The sequence below is a fragment of the Salvelinus namaycush genome, chromosome 6, assembly GCF_016432855.1.
Source record: "Salvelinus namaycush isolate Seneca chromosome 6, SaNama_1.0, whole genome shotgun sequence".
NCBI lineage: Eukaryota > Metazoa > Chordata > Actinopteri > Salmoniformes > Salmonidae > Salvelinus > Salvelinus namaycush.
In genome coordinates this window covers 41,519,355-41,543,917 of record NC_052312.1, presented here as the reverse complement: position 1 = coordinate 41,543,917, position 24,563 = coordinate 41,519,355, and the positions used below count along the sequence as shown (strand labels likewise).

General features: G+C 45.2%; 1 protein-coding gene across 2 annotated transcripts in view; it reads left to right on the top strand.

Annotated features, from left to right (window-relative positions):
- LOC120050028 (sulfotransferase 4A1-like) overlaps positions 1–23,528 on the top strand; it is a 38,724-nt gene extending 15,196 nt beyond the window's left edge. Inside the window, exons 3-7 of one of the 2 annotated variants that reach the window (XM_038996626.1) lie at positions 11,545–11,625; positions 11,723–11,849; positions 12,124–12,218; positions 16,504–16,642; positions 21,787–23,528. In XM_038996626.1, coding sequence (XP_038852554.1) covers positions 11,545–11,625; positions 11,723–11,849; positions 12,124–12,218; positions 16,504–16,642; positions 21,787–21,899 — 555 coding nt within the window. In that variant the 3' untranslated portion in view covers positions 21,900–23,528. Of the gene's footprint in view, positions 1–11,544; positions 11,626–11,722; positions 11,850–11,921; positions 12,219–16,503; positions 16,643–18,192; positions 18,292–21,786 lie in introns of those variants that run through there. The other variant, XR_005477154.1, reaches the window with a different exon arrangement.
- The last annotated feature ends 1,035 nt before the right edge of the window (positions 23,529–24,563 follow it).

Genomic DNA, 24,563 nt, shown 5'->3' with positions numbered 1-24,563 from the left:
ATTACTGTTCTGGAGTACCCTCAGCCTGGCCTAGACATCATACAGGTAGGCCTACAGTACTGAGTATTATTACTGTTCTGGAGTACCCTCAGCCTGGCCTAGACATCATACAGGTAGGCCAACAGTACTGAGTATTACTACTGTTCTGGAGTACCCTCAGCCTGGCCTAGACATCATACAGGTAGGCCAACAGCACTGAGTATTATTACTGTTCTGGAGTACCCTCAGCCTGGGCTAGACATCATACAGGTAGGCCTACAGTACTGAGTATTACTACTGTTCTGGAGTACCCTCAGCCTGGCCTAGACATCATACAGGTAGGCCTACAGCACTGATTATTACTACTGTTCTGGAGTACCCTCAGTCTGGCCTAGACATCATACAGGTAGGCCTACAGCACTGAGTATTATTACTGTTCTGGACTACCCTCAGTCTGGCCTAGACATCATACAGGTAGGCCTACAGCACTGAATATTGCTACTGTTCTGGAGTACCCTCAGCCTGGCCTAGACATCATACAGGTAGACCTACAGCACTGAGTATTATTACTGTTGTGGAGTACCCTCAGCCTGGCCTAGACATCATACAGGTAGGCCTACAGCACTGAGTATTACTACTGTCCTGGAGTACCCTCAGCCTGGCCTAGACATCATACAGGTAGGCCTACAGCACTGAGTATTACTACTGTCCTGGAGTACCCTCAGCCTGGCCTAGACATCATACAGGTAGGTCTACAGCACTGAGTAGTATTACTGTTCTGGAGTACCCTCAGCCTGGCCTAGACATCATACAGGTAGGCCTACAGTACTGAGTATTATTACTGTTCTGGAGTACCCTCAGCCTGGCCTAGACATCATACAGGTAGGCCAACAGTACTGAGTATTTCTACTGTTCTGGAGTACCCTCAGCCTGGCCTAGACATCATACAGGTAGGCCTACAGTACTGAGTATTACTACTGTTCTGGAGTACCCTCAGCCTGGCCTAGACATCATACAGGTAGGCCTACAGCACTGATTATTACTACTGTCCTGGAGTACCCTCAGCCTGGCCTAGACATCATACAGGTAGGCCTACAGCACTGAGTATTACTACTGTCCTGGAGTACCCTCAGCCTGGCCTAGACATCATACAGGTAGGTCTACAGCACTGAGTAGTATTACTGTTCTGGAGTACCCTCAGCCTGGCCTAGACATCATACAGGTAGGCCTACAGTACTGAGTATTATTACTGTTCTGGAGTACCCTCAGCCTGGCCTAGACATCATACAGGTAGGCCAACAGTACTGAGTATTTCTACTGTTCTGGAGTACCCTCAGCCTGGCCTAGACATCATACAGGTAGGCCTACAGTACTGAGTATTACTACTGTTCTGGAGTACCCTCAGCCTGGCCTAGACATCATACAGGTAGGCCTACAGCACTGATTATTACTACTGTTCTGGAGTACCCTCAGTCTGGCCTAGACATCATACAGGTAGGCCTACAGCACTGAATATTGCTACTGTTCTGGAGTACCCTCAGCCTGGCCTAGACATCATACAGGTAGGCCTACAGCACTGAGTATTATTACTGTTGTGGAGTACCCTCAGCCTGGCCTAGACATCATACAGGTAGGCCTACAGCACTGAGTATTACTACTGTCCTGGAGTACCCTCAGCCTGGCCTAGACATCATACAGGTAGGCCTAGAGCACTGAGTATTACTACTGTTCTGGAGTACCCTCAGCCTGGCCTAGACATTATACAGGTAGACCTACAGCACTGAATATTATGACTGTTCTGGAGTACCCTCAGCCTGGCCTAGACATCATACAGGTAGGCCTACAGCACTGAGTATTACTACTGTCCTGGAGTACCCTCAGCCTGGCCTAGACATCATACAGGTAGACCAACAGTACTGAGTATTACTACTGTTCTGGAGTACCCTCAGCCTGGCCTAGACATCATACAGGTAGGCCTACAGCACTGAGTATTACTACTGTCCTGGAGTACCCTCAGCCTGGCCTAGACATCATACAGGTAGGCCAACAGTACTGATTATTACTACTGTCCTGGAGTACCCTCAGCCTGGCCTAGACATCATACAGGTAGGCCTACAGCACTGATTATTACTACTGTCCTGGAGTACCCTCAGCCTGGCCTAGACATCATACAGGTAGGCCTACAGCACTGAGTATTACTACTGTTGTGGAGTACCCTCAGCCTGGCCTAGACATCATACAGGTAGGCCTACAGTACTGAGTATTACTACTGTTCTGGAGTACCCTCAGCCTGGCCTAGACATCATACAGGTAGGCCTACAGTACTGAGTATTACTACTGTTCTGGAGTACCCTCAGCCTGGCCTAGACATCATACAGGTAGGCCTACAGCACTGAGTATTATTACTCTCCTGGAGTACCCTCAGCCTGGCCTAGACATCATACAGGTAGGCCTACAGCACTGAGTATTATTACTCTCCTGGAGTACCCTCAGCCTGGCCTAGACATCATACAGGTAGGCCTACAGCACTGAGTAGTATTACTGTTCTGGAGTACCCTCAGCCTGGCCTAGACATCATACAGGTAGGCCTACAGTACTGAGTATTATTACTGTTCTGGAGCACCCTCAGCCTGGCCTAGACATCATACAGGTAGGCCAACAGTACTGAGTATTACTACTGTTCTGGAGTACCCTCAGCCTGGCCTAGACATCATACAGGTAGGCCAACAGCACTGAGTATTATTACTGTTCTGGAGTACCCTCAGCCTGGGCTAGACATCATACAGGTAGGCCTACAGTACTGAGTATTACTACTGTTCTGGAGTACCCTCAGCCTGGCCTAGACATCATACAGGTAGGCCTACAGCACTGAGTATTATTACTGTTCTGGAGTACCCTCAGCCTGGCCTAGACATCATACAGGTAGGCCAACAGTACTGAGTATTTCTACTGTTCTGGAGTACCCTCAGCCTGGCCTAGACATCATACAGGTAGGCCAACAGTACTGAGTATTATTACTGTTCTGGAGTACCCTCAGCCTGGGCTAGACATCATACAGGTAGGCCTACAGCACTGAGTATTATTACTGTTCTGGAGTACCCTCAGCCTGGCCTAGACATCATACAGGTAGGCCAACAGTACTGAGTATTTCTACTGTTCTGGAGTACCCTCAGCCTGGCCTAGACATCATACAGGTAGGCCAACAGTACTGAGTATTATTACTGTTCTGGAGTACCCTCAGCCTGGGCTAGACATCATACAGGTAGGCCTACAGCACTGAGTATTATTACTGTTGTGGAGTACCCTCAGCCTGGCCTAGACATCATACAGGTAGGCCTACAGCACTGAGTATTACTACTGTCCTGGAGTACCCTCAGCCTGGCCTAGACATCATACAGGTAGGCCTAGAGCACTGAGTATTACTACTGTTCTGGAGTACCCTCAGCCTGGCCTAGACATCATACAGGTAGGCCTACAGCACTGAGTATTATTACTGTTCTGGAGTACCCTCAGCCTGGCCTAGACATCATACAGGTAGGCCAACAGCACTGAGTATTATTACTGTTCTGGAGTACCCTCAGCCTGGGCTAGACATCATACAGGTAGGCCTACAGTACTGAGTATTACTACTGTTCTGGAGTACCCTCAGCCTGGCCTAGACATCATACAGGTAGGCCTACAGCACTGAGTATTATTACTGTTCTGGAGTACCCTCAGCCTGGCCTAGACATCATACAGGTAGGCCAACAGTACTGAGTATTTCTACTGTTCTGGAGTACCCTCAGCCTGGCCTAGACATCATACAGGTAGGCCTACAGTACTGAGTATTACTACTGTTCTGGAGTACCCTCAGCCTGGCCTAGACATCATACAGGTAGGCCTACAGCACTGATTATTACTACTGTTCTGGAGTACCCTCAGTCTGGCCTAGACATCATACAGGTAGGCCTACCGTACTGAGTATTATTACTGTTCTGGACTACCCTCAGTCTGGCCTAGACATCATACAGGTAGGCCAACAGTACTGATTATTACTACTGTCCTGGAGTACCCTCAGCCTGGCCTAGACATCATACAGGTAGGCCTACAGCACTGATTATTACTACTGTCCTGGAGTACCCTCAGCCTGGCCTAGACATCATACAGGTAGGCCTACAGCACTGAGTATTACTACTGTTCTGGAGTACCCTCAGCCTGGCCTAGACATCATACAGGTAGGCCTACAGTACTGAGTATTACTACTGTTCTGGAGTACCCTCAGCCTGGCCTAGACATCATACAGGTAGGCCTACAGTACTGAGTATTACTACTGTTCTGGAGTACCCTCAGCCTGGCCTAGACATCATACAGGTAGGCCTACAGCGCTGAGTATTATTACTCTCCTGGAGTACCCTCAGCCTGGCCTAGACATCATACAGGTAGGCCTACAGCACTGAGTATTATTACTCTCCTGGAGTACCCTCAGCCTGGCCTAGACATCATACAGGTAGGCCTACAGCACTGAGTAGTATTACTGTTCTGGAGTACCCTCAGCCTGGCCTAGACATCATACAGGTAGGCCTACAGTACTGAGTATTATTACTGTTCTGGAGCACCCTCAGCCTGGCCTAGACATCATACAGGTAGGCCAACAGTACTGAGTATTACTACTGTTCTGGAGTACCCTCAGCCTGGCCTAGACATCATACAGGTAGGCCAACAGCACTGAGTATTATTACTGTTCTGGAGTACCCTCAGCCTGGGCTAGACATCATACAGGTAGGCCTACAGTACTGAGTATTACTACTGTTCTGGAGTACCCTCAGCCTGGCCTAGACATCATACAGGTAGGCCTACAGCACTGAGTATTATTACTGTTCTGGAGTACCCTCAGCCTGGCCTAGACATCATACAGGTAGGCCAACAGTACTGAGTATTTCTACTGTTCTGGAGTACCCTCAGCCTGGCCTAGACATCATACAGGTAGGCCAACAGTACTGAGTATTATTACTGTTCTGGAGTACCCTCAGCCTGGGCTAGACATCATACAGGTAGGCCTACAGCACTGAGTATTATTACTGTTCTGGAGTACCCTCAGCCTGGCCTAGACATCATACAGGTAGGCCAACAGTACTGAGTATTTCTACTGTTCTGGAGTACCCTCAGCCTGGCCTAGACATCATACAGGTAGGCCTAGAGCACTGAGTATTACTACTGTTCTGGAGTACCCTCAGCCTGGCCTAGACATTATACAGGTAGACCTACAGCACTGAATATTATGACTGTTCTGGAGTACCCTCAGCCTGGCCTAGACATCATACAGGTAGGCCTACAGCACTGAGTATTACTACTGTCCTGGAGTACCCTCAGCCTGGCCTAGACATCATACAGGTAGACCAACAGTACTGAGTATTACTACTGTTCTGGAGTACCCTCAGCCTGGCCTAGACATCATACAGGTAGGCCTACAGCACTGAGTATTACTACTGTCCTGGAGTACCCTCAGCCTGGCCTAGACATCATACAGGTAGGCCAACAGTACTGATTATTACTACTGTCCTGGAGTACCCTCAGCCTGGCCTAGACATCATACAGGTAGGCCTACAGCACTGATTATTACTACTGTCCTGGAGTACCCTCAGCCTGGCCTAGACATCATACAGGTAGGCCTACAGCACTGAGTATTACTACTGTTCTGGAGTACCCTCAGCCTGGCCTAGACATCATACAGGTAGGCCTACAGTACTGAGTATTACTACTGTTCTGGAGTACCCTCAGCCTGGCCTAGACATCATACAGGTAGGCCTACAGTACTGAGTATTACTACTGTTCTGGAGTACCCTCAGCCTGGCCTAGACATCATACAGGTAGGCCTACAGCACTGAGTATTATTACTCTCCTGGAGTACCCTCAGCCTGGCCTAGACATCATACAGGTAGGCCTACAGCACTGAGTATTATTACTCTCCTGGAGTACCCTCAGCCTGGCCTAGACATCATACAGGTAGGCCTACAGCACTGAGTAGTATTACTGTTCTGGAGTACCCTCAGCCTGGCCTAGACATCATACAGGTAGGCCTACAGTACTGAGTATTATTACTGTTCTGGAGCACCCTCAGCCTGGCCTAGACATCATACAGGTAGGCCAACAGTACTGAGTATTACTACTGTTCTGGAGTACCCTCAGCCTGGCCTAGACATCATACAGGTAGGCCAACAGCACTGAGTATTATTACTGTTCTGGAGTACCCTCAGCCTGGGCTAGACATCATACAGGTAGGCCTACAGTACTGAGTATTACTACTGTTCTGGAGTACCCTCAGCCTGGCCTAGACATCATACAGGTAGGCCTACAGCACTGAGTATTATTACTGTTCTGGAGTACCCTCAGCCTGGCCTAGACATCATACAGGTAGGCCAACAGTACTGAGTATTTCTACTGTTCTGGAGTACCCTCAGCCTGGCCTAGACATCATACAGGTAGGCCAACAGTACTGAGTATTATTACTGTTCTGGAGTACCCTCAGCCTGGGCTAGACATCATACAGGTAGGCCTACAGCACTGAGTATTATTACTGTTCTGGAGTACCCTCAGCCTGGCCTAGACATCATACAGGTAGGCCAACAGTACTGAGTATTTCTACTGTTCTGGAGTACCCTCAGCCTGGCCTAGACATCATACAGGTAGGCCAACAGTACTGAGTATTATTACTGTTCTGGAGTACCCTCAGCCTGGGCTAGACATCATACAGGTAGGCCTACAGCACTGAGTATTATTACTGTTGTGGAGTACCCTCAGCCTGGCCTAGACATCATACAGGTAGGCCTACAGCACTGAGTATTACTACTGTCCTGGAGTACCCTCAGCCTGGCCTAGACATCATACAGGTAGGCCTAGAGCACTGAGTATTACTACTGTTCTGGAGTACCCTCAGCCTGGCCTAGACATCATACAGGTAGGCCTACAGCACTGAGTATTATTACTGTTCTGGAGTACCCTCAGCCTGGCCTAGACATCATACAGGTAGGCCAACAGCACTGAGTATTATTACTGTTCTGGAGTACCCTCAGCCTGGGCTAGACATCATACAGGTAGGCCTACAGTACTGAGTATTACTACTGTTCTGGAGTACCCTCAGCCTGGCCTAGACATCATACAGGTAGGCCTACAGCACTGAGTATTATTACTGTTCTGGAGTACCCTCAGCCTGGCCTAGACATCATACAGGTAGGCCAACAGTACTGAGTATTTCTACTGTTCTGGAGTACCCTCAGCCTGGCCTAGACATCATACAGGTAGGCCTACAGTACTGAGTATTACTACTGTTCTGGAGTACCCTCAGCCTGGCCTAGACATCATACAGGTAGGCCTACAGCACTGATTATTACTACTGTTCTGGAGTACCCTCAGTCTGGCCTAGACATCATACAGGTAGGCCTACAGTACTGAGTATTATTACTGTTCTGGACTACCCTCAGTCTGGCCTAGACATCATACAGGTAGGCCAACAGTACTGATTATTACTACTGTCCTGGAGTACCCTCAGCCTGGCCTAGACATCATACAGGTAGGCCTACAGCACTGATTATTACTACTGTCCTGGAGTACCCTCAGCCTGGCCTAGACATCATACAGGTAGGCCTACAGCACTGAGTATTACTACTGTTCTGGAGTACCCTCAGCCTGGCCTAGACATCATACAGGTAGGCCTACAGTACTGAGTATTACTACTGTTCTGGAGTACCCTCAGCCTGGCCTAGACATCATACAGGTAGGCCTACAGTACTGAGTATTACTACTGTTCTGGAGTACCCTCAGCCTGGCCTAGACATCATACAGGTAGGCCTACAGCACTGAGTATTATTACTCTCCTGGAGTACCCTCAGCCTGGCCTAGACATCATACAGGTAGGCCTACAGCACTGAGTATTATTACTCTCCTGGAGTACCCTCAGCCTGGCCTAGACATCATACAGGTAGGCCTACAGCACTGAGTAGTATTACTGTTCTGGAGTACCCTCAGCCTGGCCTAGACATCATACAGGTAGGCCTACAGTACTGAGTATTATTACTGTTCTGGAGCACCCTCAGCCTGGCCTAGACATCATACAGGTAGGCCAACAGTACTGAGTATTACTACTGTTCTGGAGTACCCTCAGCCTGGCCTAGACATCATACAGGTAGGCCAACAGCACTGAGTATTATTACTGTTCTGGAGTACCCTCAGCCTGGGCTAGACATCATACAGGTAGGCCTACAGTACTGAGTATTACTACTGTTCTGGAGTACCCTCAGCCTGGCCTAGACATCATACAGGTAGGCCTACAGCACTGAGTATTATTACTGTTCTGGAGTACCCTCAGCCTGGCCTAGACATCATACAGGTAGGCCAACAGTACTGAGTATTTCTACTGTTCTGGAGTACCCTCAGCCTGGCCTAGACATCATACAGGTAGGCCAACAGTACTGAGTATTATTACTGTTCTGGAGTACCCTCAGCCTGGGCTAGACATCATACAGGTAGGCCTACAGCACTGAGTATTATTACTGTTCTGGAGTACCCTCAGCCTGGCCTAGACATCATACAGGTAGGCCAACAGTACTGAGTATTTCTACTGTTCTGGAGTACCCTCAGCCTGGCCTAGACATCATACAGGTAGGCCAACAGTACTGAGTATTATTACTGTTCTGGAGTACCCTCAGCCTGGGCTAGACATCATACAGGTAGGCCTACAGCACTGAGTATTATTACTGTTGTGGAGTACCCTCAGCCTGGCCTAGACATCATACAGGTAGGCCTACAGCACTGAGTATTACTACTGTCCTGGAGTACCCTCAGCCTGGCCTAGACATCATACAGGTAGGCCTAGAGCACTGAGTATTACTACTGTTCTGGAGTACCCTCAGCCTGGCCTAGACATCATACAGGTAGGCCTACAGCACTGAGTATTATTACTGTTCTGGAGTACCCTCAGCCTGGCCTAGACATCATACAGGTAGGCCAACAGCACTGAGTATTATTACTGTTCTGGAGTACCCTCAGCCTGGGCTAGACATCATACAGGTAGGCCTACAGTACTGAGTATTACTACTGTTCTGGAGTACCCTCAGCCTGGCCTAGACATCATACAGGTAGGCCTACAGCACTGAGTATTATTACTGTTCTGGAGTACCCTCAGCCTGGCCTAGACATCATACAGGTAGGCCAACAGTACTGAGTATTTCTACTGTTCTGGAGTACCCTCAGCCTGGCCTAGACATCATACAGGTAGGCCTACAGTACTGAGTATTACTACTGTTCTGGAGTACCCTCAGCCTGGCCTAGACATCATACAGGTAGGCCTACAGCACTGATTATTACTACTGTTCTGGAGTACCCTCAGTCTGGCCTAGACATCATACAGGTAGGCCTACAGTACTGAGTATTATTACTGTTCTGGACTACCCTCAGTCTGGCCTAGACATCATACAGGTAGGCCTACAGCACTGAATATTGCTACTGTTCTGGAGTACCCTCAGCCTGGCCTAGACATCATACAGGTAGGCCTACAGCACTGAGTATTATTACTGTTGTGGAGTACCCTCAGCCTGGCCTAGACATCATACAGGTAGGCCTACAGCACTGAGTATTACTACTGTCCTGGAGTACCCTCAGCCTGGCCTAGACATCATACAGGTAGGCCTACAGCACTGAGTATTACTACTGTCCTGGAGTACCCTCAGCCTGGCCTAGACATCATACAGGTAGGCCTACAGCACTGAGTAGTATTACTGTTCTGGAGTACCCTCAGCCTGGCCTAGACATCATACAGGTAGGCCTACAGTACTGAGTATTATTACTGTTCTGGAGTACCCTCAGCCTGGCCTAGACATCATACAGGTAGGCCAACAGTACTGAGTATTACTACTGTTCTGGAGTACCCTCAGCCTGGCCTAGACATCATACAGGTAGGCCAACAGTACTGAGTATTACTACTGTTCTGGAGTACCCTCAGCCTGGCCTAGACATCATACAGGTAGGCCAACAGCACTGAGTATTATTACTGTTCTGGAGTACCCTCAGCCTGGGCTAGACATCATACAGGTAGGCCTACAGTACTGAGTATTACTACTGTTCTGGAGTACCCTCAGCCTGGCCTAGACATCATACAGGTAGGCCTACAGCACTGAGTATTATTACTGTTCTGGAGTACCCTCAGCCTGGCCTAGACATCATACAGGTAGGCCAACAGTACTGAGTATTTCTACTGTTCTGGAGTACCCTCAGCCTGGCCTAGACATCATACAGGTAGGCCTACAGTACTTAGTATTACTACTGTTCTGGAGTACCCTCAGCCTGGCCTAGACATCATACAGGTAGGCCTACAGCACTGATTATTACTACTGTTCTGGAGTACCCTCAGTCTGGCCTAGACATCATACAGGTAGGCCTACAGCACTGAATATTGCTACTGTTCTGGAGTACCCTCAGCCTGGCCTAGACATCATACAGGTAGGCCTACAGCACTGAGTATTATTACTGTTGTGGAGTACCCTCAGCCTGGCCTAGACATCATACAGGTAGGCCTACAGCACTGAGTATTACTACTGTCCTGGAGTACCCTCAGCCTGGCCTAGACATCATACAGGTAGGCCTAGAGCACTGAGTATTACTACTGTTCTGGAGTACCCTCAGCCTGGCCTAGACATTAAACAGGTAGACCTACAGCACTGAATATTATGACTGTTCTGGAGTACCCTCAGCCTGGCCTAGACATCATACAGGTAGGCCTACAGTACTGAGTATTACTACTGTTCTGGAGTACCCTCAGCCTGGCCTAGACATCATACAGGTAGGCCAACAGCACTGAGTATTACTACTGTTCTGGAGTACCCTCAGCCTGGCCTAGACATCATACAGGTAGGCCTACAGCACTGAGTATTACTACTGTTCTGGAGTACCCTCAGCCTGGCCTAGACATCATACAGGTAGGCCTACAGCACTGAGTATTACTACTGTCCTGGAGTACCCTCAGCCTGGCCTAGACATCATACAGGTAGGCCTACAGCACTGAGTAGTATTACTGTTCTGGAGTACCCTCAGCCTGGCCTAGACATCATACAGGTAGGCCTACAGTACTGAGTATTATTACTGTTCTGGAGTACCCTCAGCCTGGCCTAGACATCATACAGGTAGGCCAACAGTACTGAGTATTACTACTGTTCTGGAGTACCCTCAGCCTGGCCTAGACATCATACAGGTAGGCCAACAGCACTGAGTATTATTACTGTTCTGGAGTACCCTCAGCCTGGGCTAGACATCATACAGGTAGGCCTACAGTACTGAGTATTACTACTGTTCTGGAGTACCCTCAGCCTGGCCTAGACATCAAACAGGTAGGCCTACAGCACTGAGTATTATTACTTCCTGATCCTGAATCAGTTGCTTGTAAAACAGACAGGTACAGTTAACCAAAACACTCAGCCCACCACATGCAGCACCATATTTCAATGCAAAGCAAGAAATGGATTAGGTGTTTTTCTGCTCCTTGTTTTATACCGTCTCTGTTCCCAATGTTATGATGACGTTTCCTCTATGTTTTCCCAGGAATTGACGTCTCCTCGTCTGATCAAAAGCCACCTGCCCTACCGCTTCCTGCCTACAGCCATGCACAATGGAGAGTCCAAGGTCAGAGTACACTTCAATTGGTTTGTATAATGTTTGTATAATGTTTCCATGTATTCAATCCTAATTGTCTATGTGGTTCTATGTGGTTCTCCTGTAGGTGATCTACATGGCGAGGAACCCTAAAGATCTTGTGGTGTCTTACTACCAGTTCCACCGCTCCCTCAGAACCATGAGCTACCGCGGAACCTTCCAGGAGTTCTGCAGACGCTTCATGAACGACAAGCGTGAGTGTCAGAGTTCAGGGTTCACCCGCCCAGGTGTGCAGGGGGTGTCACTATTCATCATGTGTCCTCTGTCTACACTGGACTACTTTTCTTAATTGAGACTAAGAGGAATGGGTGGCTATCAGGGAGACCTGGCATTATTTAGGCAATAAGTAACTGATCAGGCCAGGTTGCGTGAAGAGGGAAGAGAAAGCCTAGTCACCTGGGGAAACTCACAAACTCTCTCCACCTATATATCTCTCTCTCTCCCTTTCTTTTTATCTCTGTCTCATAGTGGGATATGGTTCCTGGTTTGAGCATGTGCAGGAGTTCTGGGAGCATCGCATGGACTCAAACGTCATTTTCCTGAAATATGAAGACATGTACAAGGTAAAAAAAAACGCTTTCCTCCCTAGCTCTCGCTCTCTCCCTCCATCACTAGTCTAAATCTACTGTCTAGAAGAAAAATAAACGCACACCTATTTAGGCGAGGTGCTGGCTAGCGGAGTAGAAAACTTGAAAATAAAGGAGAGCCGCACACTCTAGGAGCTCAGATGCAAAAAATATTTTATTTGCCAACGTTTCGACAGGCAAGCTGTCTTCATCAGGGTACAATCACAGACACTGCGGGATGACTCGTTTATATAGTGTCAAGACACACAGGTGTCTATAATCATGGCCAAGAGTGGCCTAATATCATTGGTTAATTTCTCAAATATTAAAATGGCATAGAAAGAGCAGCATACAATAAATACAAATGGATAGCATACGATCATAGACTCACTTAAGACCACACAAGCCTACAAACAACCACAATGGCAAAGTCAAAGGACATACATAAATCTACTGTCTATCATATATCTAACAAACACCAAACCTTACCAGAACCTCCACCCTCTATCCTAGAGGTACAGTGAGTAGTCAGCCGCTAAAACCCACCATAAGATCATTCTGGAAGCCTCTAGCAGGCCAAGTTTGGCCCTGCTTTGGGTGGTCCTGCTCTATCCTATCCCAAACCAATGTCACTCTACCATACCACCTAACCCCTATGATAATCGTACCACCCTCAGAGCTACGTGGCAACCAGAGTTCCGGTCTATGGAACATAACTGTAACTGTACTCTCACTGGGGCAGAATGGGGCCAAATCAATAGTGTTGTTTGCCGTTCCAAAGGTCCCTGCAGGGCTGCATTGCACAGAAACACACACACACACACGCATGCATGCATGGTCTTATGCTCACACACACACACACACACACACACACACACACACACACACACACACACACACACACACACACACACACACACACACACACACACACACCTGCCCAGAAACACAGCGTGTTCTTATTAGGAATAATTTGCAAACACAAACATTTATACAGTATATACACTAGCAAGCCTTCCAAGACGGGATCTTATTCACTATCACTCAAAGTGACTATCACTGTTACAACATAGTTACAGCATTGACACTGTTGGGGGCAAGTAGCTCATGCAGCCTACCTTTCTTAGAAAGCAAACAGGTTACAGTTTTTCTCAGTCGCGTACAAGCATTTTTTTTTGGAACAATGTTGTTGACTTCCAAAATAGAGTTCAAAAGAGAGAGAACTCTGTGGCCTTTTGCAAAAGAGTGAATGCGTTTTAGGAAATGTAGTTGCCTCCTCTGTCACGCCCTGAACATAGTAAGCTGTTTTTTCTCTGTGTTGGTTGGGGCGTGATGGTGACTTGGGTGGGTTATCTTGGTGAAATTGAATGTCTATGGTGGCCTGATATGGTTGCCAATCAGAGGCAGCTGTTTATCGTTGTCTCTGATTGGGGATCATATTTCCCTTTTGTGTTTGTGGGATCTTGTCTATGTTTAGTTGCCTGTCTGCACTAATTGTATAGCTTCACGTTTCGTTCGTTGATTCTGTTGTTTTTGTTCAGTGTTTTCATTCATTGAAAGAGAATGTACGCATACCACGCTGCGCCTTGGTCTCACTCATACGACTATCAAAATGATATTATACCGTCAACATTTCAGATTGATCAAAAAAGAACACGACTGCCTGCAAAAAGATAAACTCAACCATACTTATCTATTGAGTCCAAGCAGACAAAACAGAAAGTTAGTCTGTCTGATAAAAATCCAAGTAGATCAATACATTTTCTTTGCAATCACTAAAAAGGAAGTACAACTATCCAAAGGAGCAGAATTATGGGCTATTTACTCTCCTTTTATGCATATTACACCAAACAATTTCATACACAAATATTATTCCTGATAAAAAATAGAAGAAATAAGCACATTCATCGGTATCATCAAAATGCAGTTTCATGTATTCAATACAAAGGCTAGTTTGCTCATTGCTATATAGACTTTCCATTGGTGCGCAGAAACACTATCCACAAGTTTCCTCCGACACGTTGGTGCGGCTGGCTTCCGGGTTAAGCGAGCAGTGCAGCTTGGCAGGGTCATGTTTCGGAGGACGCGCGGCTCTCGACCAGAGGCGTAGGAGAGTTGCAGCGATGAGACAAGACTGTAACTACCAATTGGATATCACAAAATTGGGGAGAAAAAGGGCTAAAAAAAATAAATGAATAAATACAAATACAAAAGGTGAATACAATGGAGGAACACAACTATGAATGTATAGGCCTCAATCATCACCATAGCAAAGCTCTTTCAATGACTTATGGGTAACCCGACTTCATGCTCTGCATCTCTGCATGTTAACAATATTTTAACAATTAGACAGTCCCCATTTCCTCGATCTTTCCATACATTGTTATTATATTGTACATGGTATGACACTGATGGGCTGATTTAGAATTTTGTGCAGTAGTATTTACTGGTTGCCAGAAACAGTGAACACAATTGCACACGTTTCTCTTCCGACGAAAACAATGCGTTATATTCTGTGAACAAAACTTAACCGTGACTTTTGTGTTCACTGATGACAAAAGTTGGTCTTAAGAAATGCAAGTCAGTTACTAAGGCAAGAACACGATCAGACGTTCTGTAAATGTATTTGAGTGCTTGATCATTGCTGTTCCGCTGTAGATACGTTTCAACAAAGATCCAAAAATGGCTTGAACGCAATTGAGATAAACAGTGACATGTATATCAAGGGTATTTGCTGAGCAAGTGTGTTATATAAGGATAAGGCATCTGTTTCTATAGAAAGAAAAAAGGAACTGTGGTCAAAGTTTATAACCGTCCACATAGACAGAAATTCAGCCTCTTTATTGCAAGGCAATGAAACTCCAACGTATAACCGCTAGATAACGCATAGGAGGATCTGTACACGTGTCTAGATGACATAAGCAGATGTTCGGAGTCAGAGTTCAACCCCCACTCTGTCTGAGATGTAGGGGAGAGTGGGGTAAGTTGAGCCGCTCTTTACATTCAGTATCACTCCGTCAAGGGAAATATACTATTCTTTCTAACAATGATATCTACATAGATTTCATGATGTTGTGTATCCCTGGAAATAATCAGAATACATGTAAACATTACAGTTTTGAAAACATAGCTTGTCCAAAAAAAGTGGTCTCTTGGCTCAATTTACCTCATACCCGGGGTAAGATGTTCCAACAGAGACCTCTTATTTTGGACAAGCGGAACAGGGTATGTTAAGCCGCATACAAATGTCTCTACTGAATTAAATATTACCACTACCTTTTTATAACCATGTCTATATTTATTTTCCAAACAAAATTCAACACAATCACTTTTTGTCTTTTAATCATTTTAAGCATCTTTTAACACAGACTTAACACCTAACAAACATGTTGTACATTTTACCACTGTTAACTCATATCCCAGCGATAATGCCTCATTTTTTGTTCAGTATATTTTGTAAAATGATACATTTTGTGTATGGTTTCCTAGAAACAAGAAAACCATACCCCTTTGACTCAACTTACCCCACTCCCCCTATAAATACAGCCCTTGTCACAGTGGTGTGACTGCGTTGTGTATGGAATAGAAAGTACTGCAACCCGCCCTATACTTGCCTATTAAGAAGACATTATCAAATTCTAGCTCATAGGTCATTTGGGAGTGATAAGAAGAGATCATTTGGTGCAGTCACCTCATAAATGATTGGCACCCTTGATAAAGATGAGCAAAAAAGACTGTATCAAATAAATAATACAAATACTGAGCTATATGGTGTACTCCAAAAAATGTATTGTTTTATATTGCTCAGAGAAATAGATTTTGTTTCACAAGTAATTTCTCAAATAGATACATAGTTTCTCAAATAGATACGTAGGCACCCCTAAATATATATATTTTTTATAAATCTGCATTAACATTCAACTTTTTGAATTTAGTCTTAAAGCGCAATCGGCAGTAGAAACAATAACAAAGCCGTCTCCCCACCCCTGATTTTGGTAAAAAGCTGAGGGATGGGGCTGGAGAAATGTAACCACTCTCAAATTCATAGACACAGCTATGGATGAAACGACTGATGGTCCATGGTATCAAATATATTTTTTATCATGTTTTGGAGCTATATAGTGTTTGTTAAAAATGTATTTGTGATCTCTCTCTCTCTCTCTCTCTCTCTCTCTCTCTCTCTCTCTCTCTCTCTCTCTCTCTCTCTCGTCTCCCCCTCTCTCTCGTCTCCCCCTCTCTCCTCTCCTCTCCTCTCCTGCTCTCCCCCCATCTCTCTCTCCAGGACCTGGGGACGTTGGTGGGGCAGCTGGCGAGATTCCTGGGTGTCTCGTGTGACAAGGCCCAGCTGGAGACCATGGTGGAGAGCTGCAACCAGCTCATAGAGCAGTGCTGCAACTCAGAAGCCCTCTCCATCTGCAGGGGTGAGACCCTCTCCATCTGCAGGAGGGAGAGAGAGGGGAGGGATGGGATGGGAGAGAGAGGGAGGTAGAGAAATAGAGGGGGTAGAGAGAGACGGAAGGAAGGGAGAGAGAAAGAGGGAGCAAGAGATGTGGGAGAGAGATAGGGAAGGACAGAGATGGAGAGCGAGGAAGAGAAAGAGAGGGATAGAGGAAAGGAAGATGAGGAGGAAAGAAAAGGGAAGTGAGGGGTAGTCAGTCACTAAAGATAAGATTAATGATCGTTACGGAGGAAGGCAGAGATTACCGAATATCTCCCGACGACAGTTGAATAAGTCAAGAGATCTGTAAGGTTACTGAAGCATTGCGTGCTTTGTGCCGTAAAGCGAATGGAACGGGTGAAGGCTGTGTGCCAAGAGGGACAGTAACCTAACGTAACCTAACGTAACCTAACGTGTGTACTGTATGTCAACTCCAACCTTTACACACACACACACACACGCACGCACACACACACACACACACACACACACACACACACACACACACACACACACACACACACACACACACACACACACACACACACACACACACACACACACACACACACACACACTGTACTTGGTGTGCTGTATTTGCTAAACTGATGTGACCAGACTCCCTCTAGCCCCATGCATGGCTTTGCTGCTCGTGTCATATACATTGTTTCGGCTATTATTAGACACTCACAAGCCTAGACACAAGCATGCTTGCAGTGCACGACACGGTGTACTCAGATAGAAGAGCGGGGACAGAGAGGGAGAGAGAGATAATGACAGAGAGAGAGACAAAGAAAGAGCAGATCAGAACGGAGTGTGTGAGCCTCAGCCGTACACCAAAATACAGCAACCTGGTATGTGTCCACTGCTGTATGCATACGGATGCACACTCTTCAAAGCATATGGAATATGTTCATATGGCTTTATAGCTGTGGGGGAGCGTATGTCTCGGCTGGCTGAGGATGAGTCAACCTAGACCAGATTTGTATGTAGGCTATGTAGAACAGTTACCTAATATGTGTAGTCTATATCTTTAAGCAATGATCCAGGGCCAGTTTAGTTGTTTGGCTCATAATGGTGAAGGTTAGCACTGGTTTGCGGAAGGCTGATCCTGGGTCTGTTAGGGGCAGAGAGTAACTATAGCTTTATTGTAGCAAACCACAGATCATGAATCATATGTACATACCCCAGCAGTAACATACACCTTCAAAGGAATAGGGAATATCGCACTCTGGACAATTCATTAAGAGCATTTCCATTCACTCCTATTTTTGCTCTGCAACGCCTCCCTGTGGTTAAACATAGTAACTACAGCTCAGTGATTTCTGGCACAAGAAGTTGCACCTTACTGTTCAGTTTGGAAATCCGTTCACATGTGTTGTACTGTTTCTTGCATTATGATTTATGAATGTAATTTTAATATAATTATGATTCCATTTTTCATGTTGATCACTGTAGATTTTTGTTATGTTGTTTTTTCTTATGATTTGTTGTCAGATTTGTCTTGTTTTCTCCATGTTCTGTTTCTTTTAGTGCATGGACCCTAACCTCTGACCTGGTGCTGGTCTAACACACAGCTCTGAGCTAATAGGGCCATAAACACACATTCCTATACACACTACTGGAGGGCAGGTGAGTCCATGTCTGTAGACATAGGCATACGCACATAGGCCCAAAATGATTGGCTCTCTTGATAGATAAGCAAAAAAGACTGAATCAAATATGGTATATGTGGTATACTCAAAACATTTGGGAAATTATTTTATGGTAATACCATTTTTCAGAGAAAGAGAATTGGTTTAACAAGTAATAATTTTTTCTCTCAAAAAGATAGGGGTCAAAATTATTGGCACCCCTGTTTTCAATACCTTTCAATACTTCACCGTGTGCGGTTATCGGCCCTGAGCCTTTTTCTAAAATGTTTTATGAGATTGAAGGTCACATTTGGAGTGATCTTAGACCATACCTCCATACAACGTCTTTCCAGATGCTTGATATCCATCGTCTGCGCTTATGGACTGCCCTCTTCAATTCAAACCACAGGTTTTCAATGGGGTTCAAATCCGTAGACTGAGATGGCCATTGAAAAATGTTGATTTTGCTGTCAATGAACCATTTCTTTGTGGATTTTGATGTGTCGTTGGTGTTTTTGTCTTGCTAGAAGATCCACTTGCGTCCAAGTTTCAGCCTTCTGGCAGAGGCAGCCAGGTTTTTGGCTAAAATGTCCTGGTACTGGGTAAAGTTCATGATGCCGTTGATCTTAACAAGGGCCCCAGGACCAGTGGAAGCAAAATAGCCCCATAACGTCAAAGATCCACCACCATATTTTACAGTAGGGATGGGGTTATTTATCTGCTTATACACCCTTATTTTGACCCCAAACTGGTATGCATGGCCAAAGAGCTCTATTTTCATGTAATCTGACCATAGCACCGGTTCCAACCCAAGTACCAAGGCCATTTTAACAAACTCCCGGAATTTACATTCGTTGGATAACTTGAAAATAGAGCTCTTTGGCAACGCACACCAGTGCTGGGTTTGGCGCCCGAAATAAGGATGCAAAGCAGAAAAGAACCCCATACTTGGATGTATGAGACGACGCCGCGTTAGATAGCGCCCGTTTTACGAGCTGACAAAGTCTGCTATTTTGTGTTTTCTTATGCCGATCGTAACTTTCATTGTGCATAATGTCTCCGCCATCATTTCCTGTGGCCGAAAACGTATTCAGAACAGCGATTTGGATGAAGGTTTCTACTTCAGCGAGTCGGCAGCTCTAGATATTCTGCACCCTAGGTTAAGAGTAGGGGGGAGGGTGTGTCTCTTAGGTAACAGCAGCTGGTGCGCGTTCTCTAATGTTAGTCTCGAGTTTTTGCTCGCCTGAGTTAGAAAACCTCATAAGCCGCAGACCATGCTATTTACCAAGAGAGTTTTCATCTATATTTTTTCGACGCTGTTTATTTACCACCACAAACCGATGCAGGCACTATGACAGCATCTAGAGGGATGCACTTCTCGTGGCCTGTGGTTTTAATGCAGGGAAACTGAAATCCGTTTTACCTCATTATTACCAGCATGTCACCTGTGCAACTAGAGGCGGTAAAACCCTTGATCACCTTTACTCCAGACACAGAAATACATACAAGGCCCTCCCTTTGGCAAATCTGACCAAATCTTTATCTTCCTGATTCCTGCTTACAAACAAAAACTCCCAACAGGAAGTACCAGTGACCCGCTCAATACGGAAGTGGCCCGATGCTAAGTTACAGGACTGTTTCGCTAGCACAGACTGGAATATGTTCCAGGACTCATCCGATAACATTGAGGAGTTTACCACATCAGTGGCTTCATTAATAAGTACATTGATGACGTCGCCCCCACAGTGACCCTTACGTACAGAGCATTCAGAAAGTATTCAGACCCCTTGACTTTTTCCACATTTTCTTACGTTACAGCCTTATTCTAAAATGTATTAAATCGTTTTTCCCCCTCATCAGTCTACACACAATACCCCATAATGACAAAGCAAAAACTGAAATATCACATTTACATATGTATTCAAACCCTTTGCTCAGTACTTTGTTGAAGCACCTTTGGCAGCGATTACAGCCTCGAGTCTTCTTGGGTATGACGCTACAAGCTTGACACACCTGTATTTGAGGAGTTTCTCCCATTCTTCTCTGCAGATCCTCTCAAGCTCTGTCAGGTTGGATGGGGAGCAACGCAGCACAGCTATTTTCAGGTGTCTCCAGAGATGGTCAATCAGGTTCAAGTCCGGGCTCTGGCTGGGCCACTCAAGGACATTCAGAGACTTGTCCCGAAGCCACTCCTGTGTTGTCTTGGCTGTGTGCTTAAGGTCGTTGTCTTGTTTCTCATGGTCTGAGAGTCCTTTAGGTGCCTTTTGGCAAACTCCAAGCGGACTGTCATCTGCCTTTTACTGAAGAGTAGCTTCCGTCTGGCAACTCTACCATAAAGGCCTGATTGGTGGAGGGCTGCAGAGATGGTTGTCCTTCAGAGGAACTCTAGAGCTCTGTCAGAGTGACCATCGGGTTCTTGTTTCACCTCCCTGACCAAGGCCCTTCTCCCCTGATTGCTCAGTTTGTCTGGACAGCCAGCTCTAGATAGAGTTGGTGGTTCCAAACTTCTTCCATTTAAGAATGATGAAGGCCACTGTGTTCTTGGGGACCTTCAATGCCCCAGATCTGTGCCTCGACACAATCCTGTCTCGGAGCTCTACGGACATCATGGCTTGATATTTTTGCTCTGACATGTACTGTCAACTGTGGGACATTATATAGACGGGTGTGCCTTTACAAATCATGTCCAATCAATAGAATTTACCACAGGTGGACTCCAATCAAGTTGGAGAAACATCTCAAGGATGATCAATGGAAACAGGATGCACCTGAGCTCAATTTCGAGTCTCATAGAAAAGGGTCTGAATACTTATGTAAATGAGGTATTTCTGTTTTTAATTTCTGAAAACATGTTTTTGTTTTGTCATTATGGGGTATTGTGTGTAGATTGAGGACAACATTTTTTTTGTGAATAAGGCTGAAACGTAACAAAATGTGGAAAAAGTGAAGGGCTCTGAATACTTCCTGAATACACTGTATGTACATATCTACCTCATAACCTCGTACCCCTGCACATCAACCCGGAACTGGTACCCTGTGTATATAGCAAAGTTATGACAAATTACATTTTATTTTTGATTTGATTTGATTACCTACAGTAAAATATGTTGTTGTATATTTGACGTTATGGGGCTATTTTGCTAAATATAACTTGTTAAACAAAATCTCTTTCTCTGAGCAATTGTATTAGTATAAAATAATATAGATTCCACCACAAAAATATGCATACAATATAGCTCCGTATTTGTATTGTTTCGTACAGTCTTTTTTGCTCATCTCTATCGAGGGTGATTATGGACCTCACTGTACACGGTTGGGAGTCATAAGGAGTCATAAGGAAGCATAGATAGCCTATGAGCTGATCAATATGCAATAAAGAAGGTTTCAGAATGATAACATTCATATACACTACTGACCATTCCTCTTGACCGTTCCTCTCATTCATAGCTAAAACAGAAGTGATGTATGTTCATGTGACTCTTTCTTCTGTCAGGTCGCGTGGGACTGTGGCAGGACATCTTCACCGTGTCTATGAATGACAAGTTTGACACGGTGTATAGACAGAAGATGGGCAAGTCTGACCTGACCTTTGACTTCGGCCTGTGAGGACCGGACCGACTGACCACAACGACACGAACACGGACTACACTCCTCCTCCTGCTGCCTAAACACCGTACGCTCCTCTGCCTCTCTTCATCACTCAATCAATCAATCAAACAATCACGTTTTGGATATACTGTATATATCAATCGCTACACCGGCGAAGACTATTGCTGTCAATCAACCAACCAATAAATCACCCAATAAATTAGTCAATCAACACACCAATCAATAAAAAGATTACATCCTTCAAAAGCTCACAAATCAATTTTGATGTATCAATCAACCGGTCAGTTTCTCAGCCAATCAGCGAGATCCTGTTTAAGCCCAATGTGGCACAGATTCCATCCCCCACCCCCATCTATGTCCCCCCTCTCTGCCCATCATCCCCATTCCTCTTCAGTATGTACCGCTGAGTATGTATGTGTATACCAGTGCTCTATAGCAAGTTGTGTATGTGGCAGTGGCCCCAAGCCTGAGGGAAACGCATGGAAGTGTGTGGCGCCGTCGCCAAACCTGTACAGAGGAAGCGTACACGTCTCGTTCAACACTTAACGTTGAGACAGTGTTGTGTTTTTTAAACGCTGTATGAATGCTAGGGTGGGGAATCATAAGTCCAGCTCAGAGTCAAGTATAGAGACCACCCATGACTGCCCTTTGATACAGAGCAAGTGTTCCGTTTCAGCTGTATCCAGGTCAGTTCCTACTTTACCTAGTCCTTCCTTTTAGCACACGTTTTTCACTTTCACTACATTACATAGCTTGTTTGTTACAAAAAGGCTTTCAATGGGCATTAGCTTAATCGGCACTAGACTTTTTGTATTAACCTTTCTTGCCGAGGTGAATTGGGAATGTGTGTGTGTGTGTGTGTGTGCGTGTGCGTGTGCATGCTCGTGTGTGAGCAAAATCACAAAAATGACACATTACGACTGCCTTTTATATCAGTTCTGTTTGTTTATGCTGCTAAAGTGATGCCTTTCTCTGTCCTCAGACCCATAGCCACCTATAGAGTTAATGTACCACACTGAGACAACAGAGTTTTCCTCCATCTTACCAGCATTCTCTGTGTGCTCTGCCCCAAGTACATGTAGCCCCCTTTTCTCTTCCATTGCTTGCATCTCTTTCTCTCCTCCTCCTCCTCCCCCTCCTCCCTGCTGTAAATGCCCCCAGAGAGACCAGTAGACCCCCCCCCCCCCCCCAACCCCTCTGCTCTGCTGGACACTTGCGAATGTCTTCATTGATGTGGATGTAACAACCTCAACAGACCCCTCCCACAGGCTCAGTTCTCCGCTTTAGGACATCCCTCTTTTATTCTCTCTCTCTCTCTGTTTCTCTCACTCTGTCTGTGTCTCTCTATCGATTCAACTCAATTGGCTTTAGATACGTACATGTGTTTACATTGCCAAAGCAAGTGGAATAGACAATAAACAAAAAGGGAAATAAACTCTCTTGTCAGCTTTTTCTCTCATTCTCTCTGTTTACGACCGTTGGCAATCGTGCTGCAGCCCACCTCTACAAGGGTAATGTGGTGTACTGTTTGTTTGGTTTTTATATGCCTGTAGGGTTGTCCTAACCTGGGTATGATGCATCGTGCTTTACATGCTTGCTTGCTGGTTTATTAATAAAGTTATGTCTTCAGGACAATTGTGTTGTGTGTGATGTCTTCAATGCACTTGCATTATTTGCTAGGGATTTTGAGTCAAAGTATAAATGTTGGTACTTGCATTGACAACCTCCCTCTGCTCAAGCCATGTGGTTCCCTCTCAACTGTTGCTCACTCAAAACGCTCAACTCTGGTTGAAACTCGTAGTCCAGATCTACTCTTATCATACGCTGGAGCTTTTATTTGATTATCGGTCATTTAGCTTTTTCAAGTGCTTTGAGATAAAAAAATATATATTTATGAAAAGCTCTATAGAATTTGAATACATAATTGTTATTACTTCAGTAAGCTATAAGTTAACACTAGGTCTAACAACCCTATACATCTACAGTATCACCATAGTAACTATAACATTTAATCAGCAACCACATTAGTTCTCCTAATGCTACATGACAGAATGAAAAGGACAAATAACATTGCAACAATTCGCAATAATCTAAACTTGAGCACTAACTTCAGAGGAATAGTTTTAATTGAATTGTAGCAGGCTACATTTCTTCCTGCCCTTTTTCATCGGTGCTTTTTTAATTGCAGCTTTAAATGAATCAAGCAAAGTCAAATAAAATATTTAGAAGAAACAAGCATTTCAATTGGAGAGATCACAGAAACTAATTTAGATATGTCTAAATTACAAACGGTACTTTCCATTCAAGTGAAAATTCATAAATTAATTTGTGACATAATTCGCATAAAACACAAACATTTTAGTAAACATTTGCCCTTTTAATAATCGAAGCAGGAGGCAAATATGTAAATGTTGTGATTAACCTTGGGGCGTCTTCAAAGTTTATGCTAATTATGAAAAGGTTAATTTGAAGTAAAATAATAACAGCCTTTTATGTTTAAATTCTGCTCTCATCCCGACGAAAAATGTTTCCTATTGCTGTTGCTTTGATTGACTGAGACAAGTTGGCAACCATCTCCTCTACAAGGTGCGGTCTGATATCTAAACACACAATTCAATTGAATAGTAGCCTAGAGTTGATTTATGATGTGTTTGCGTTGGG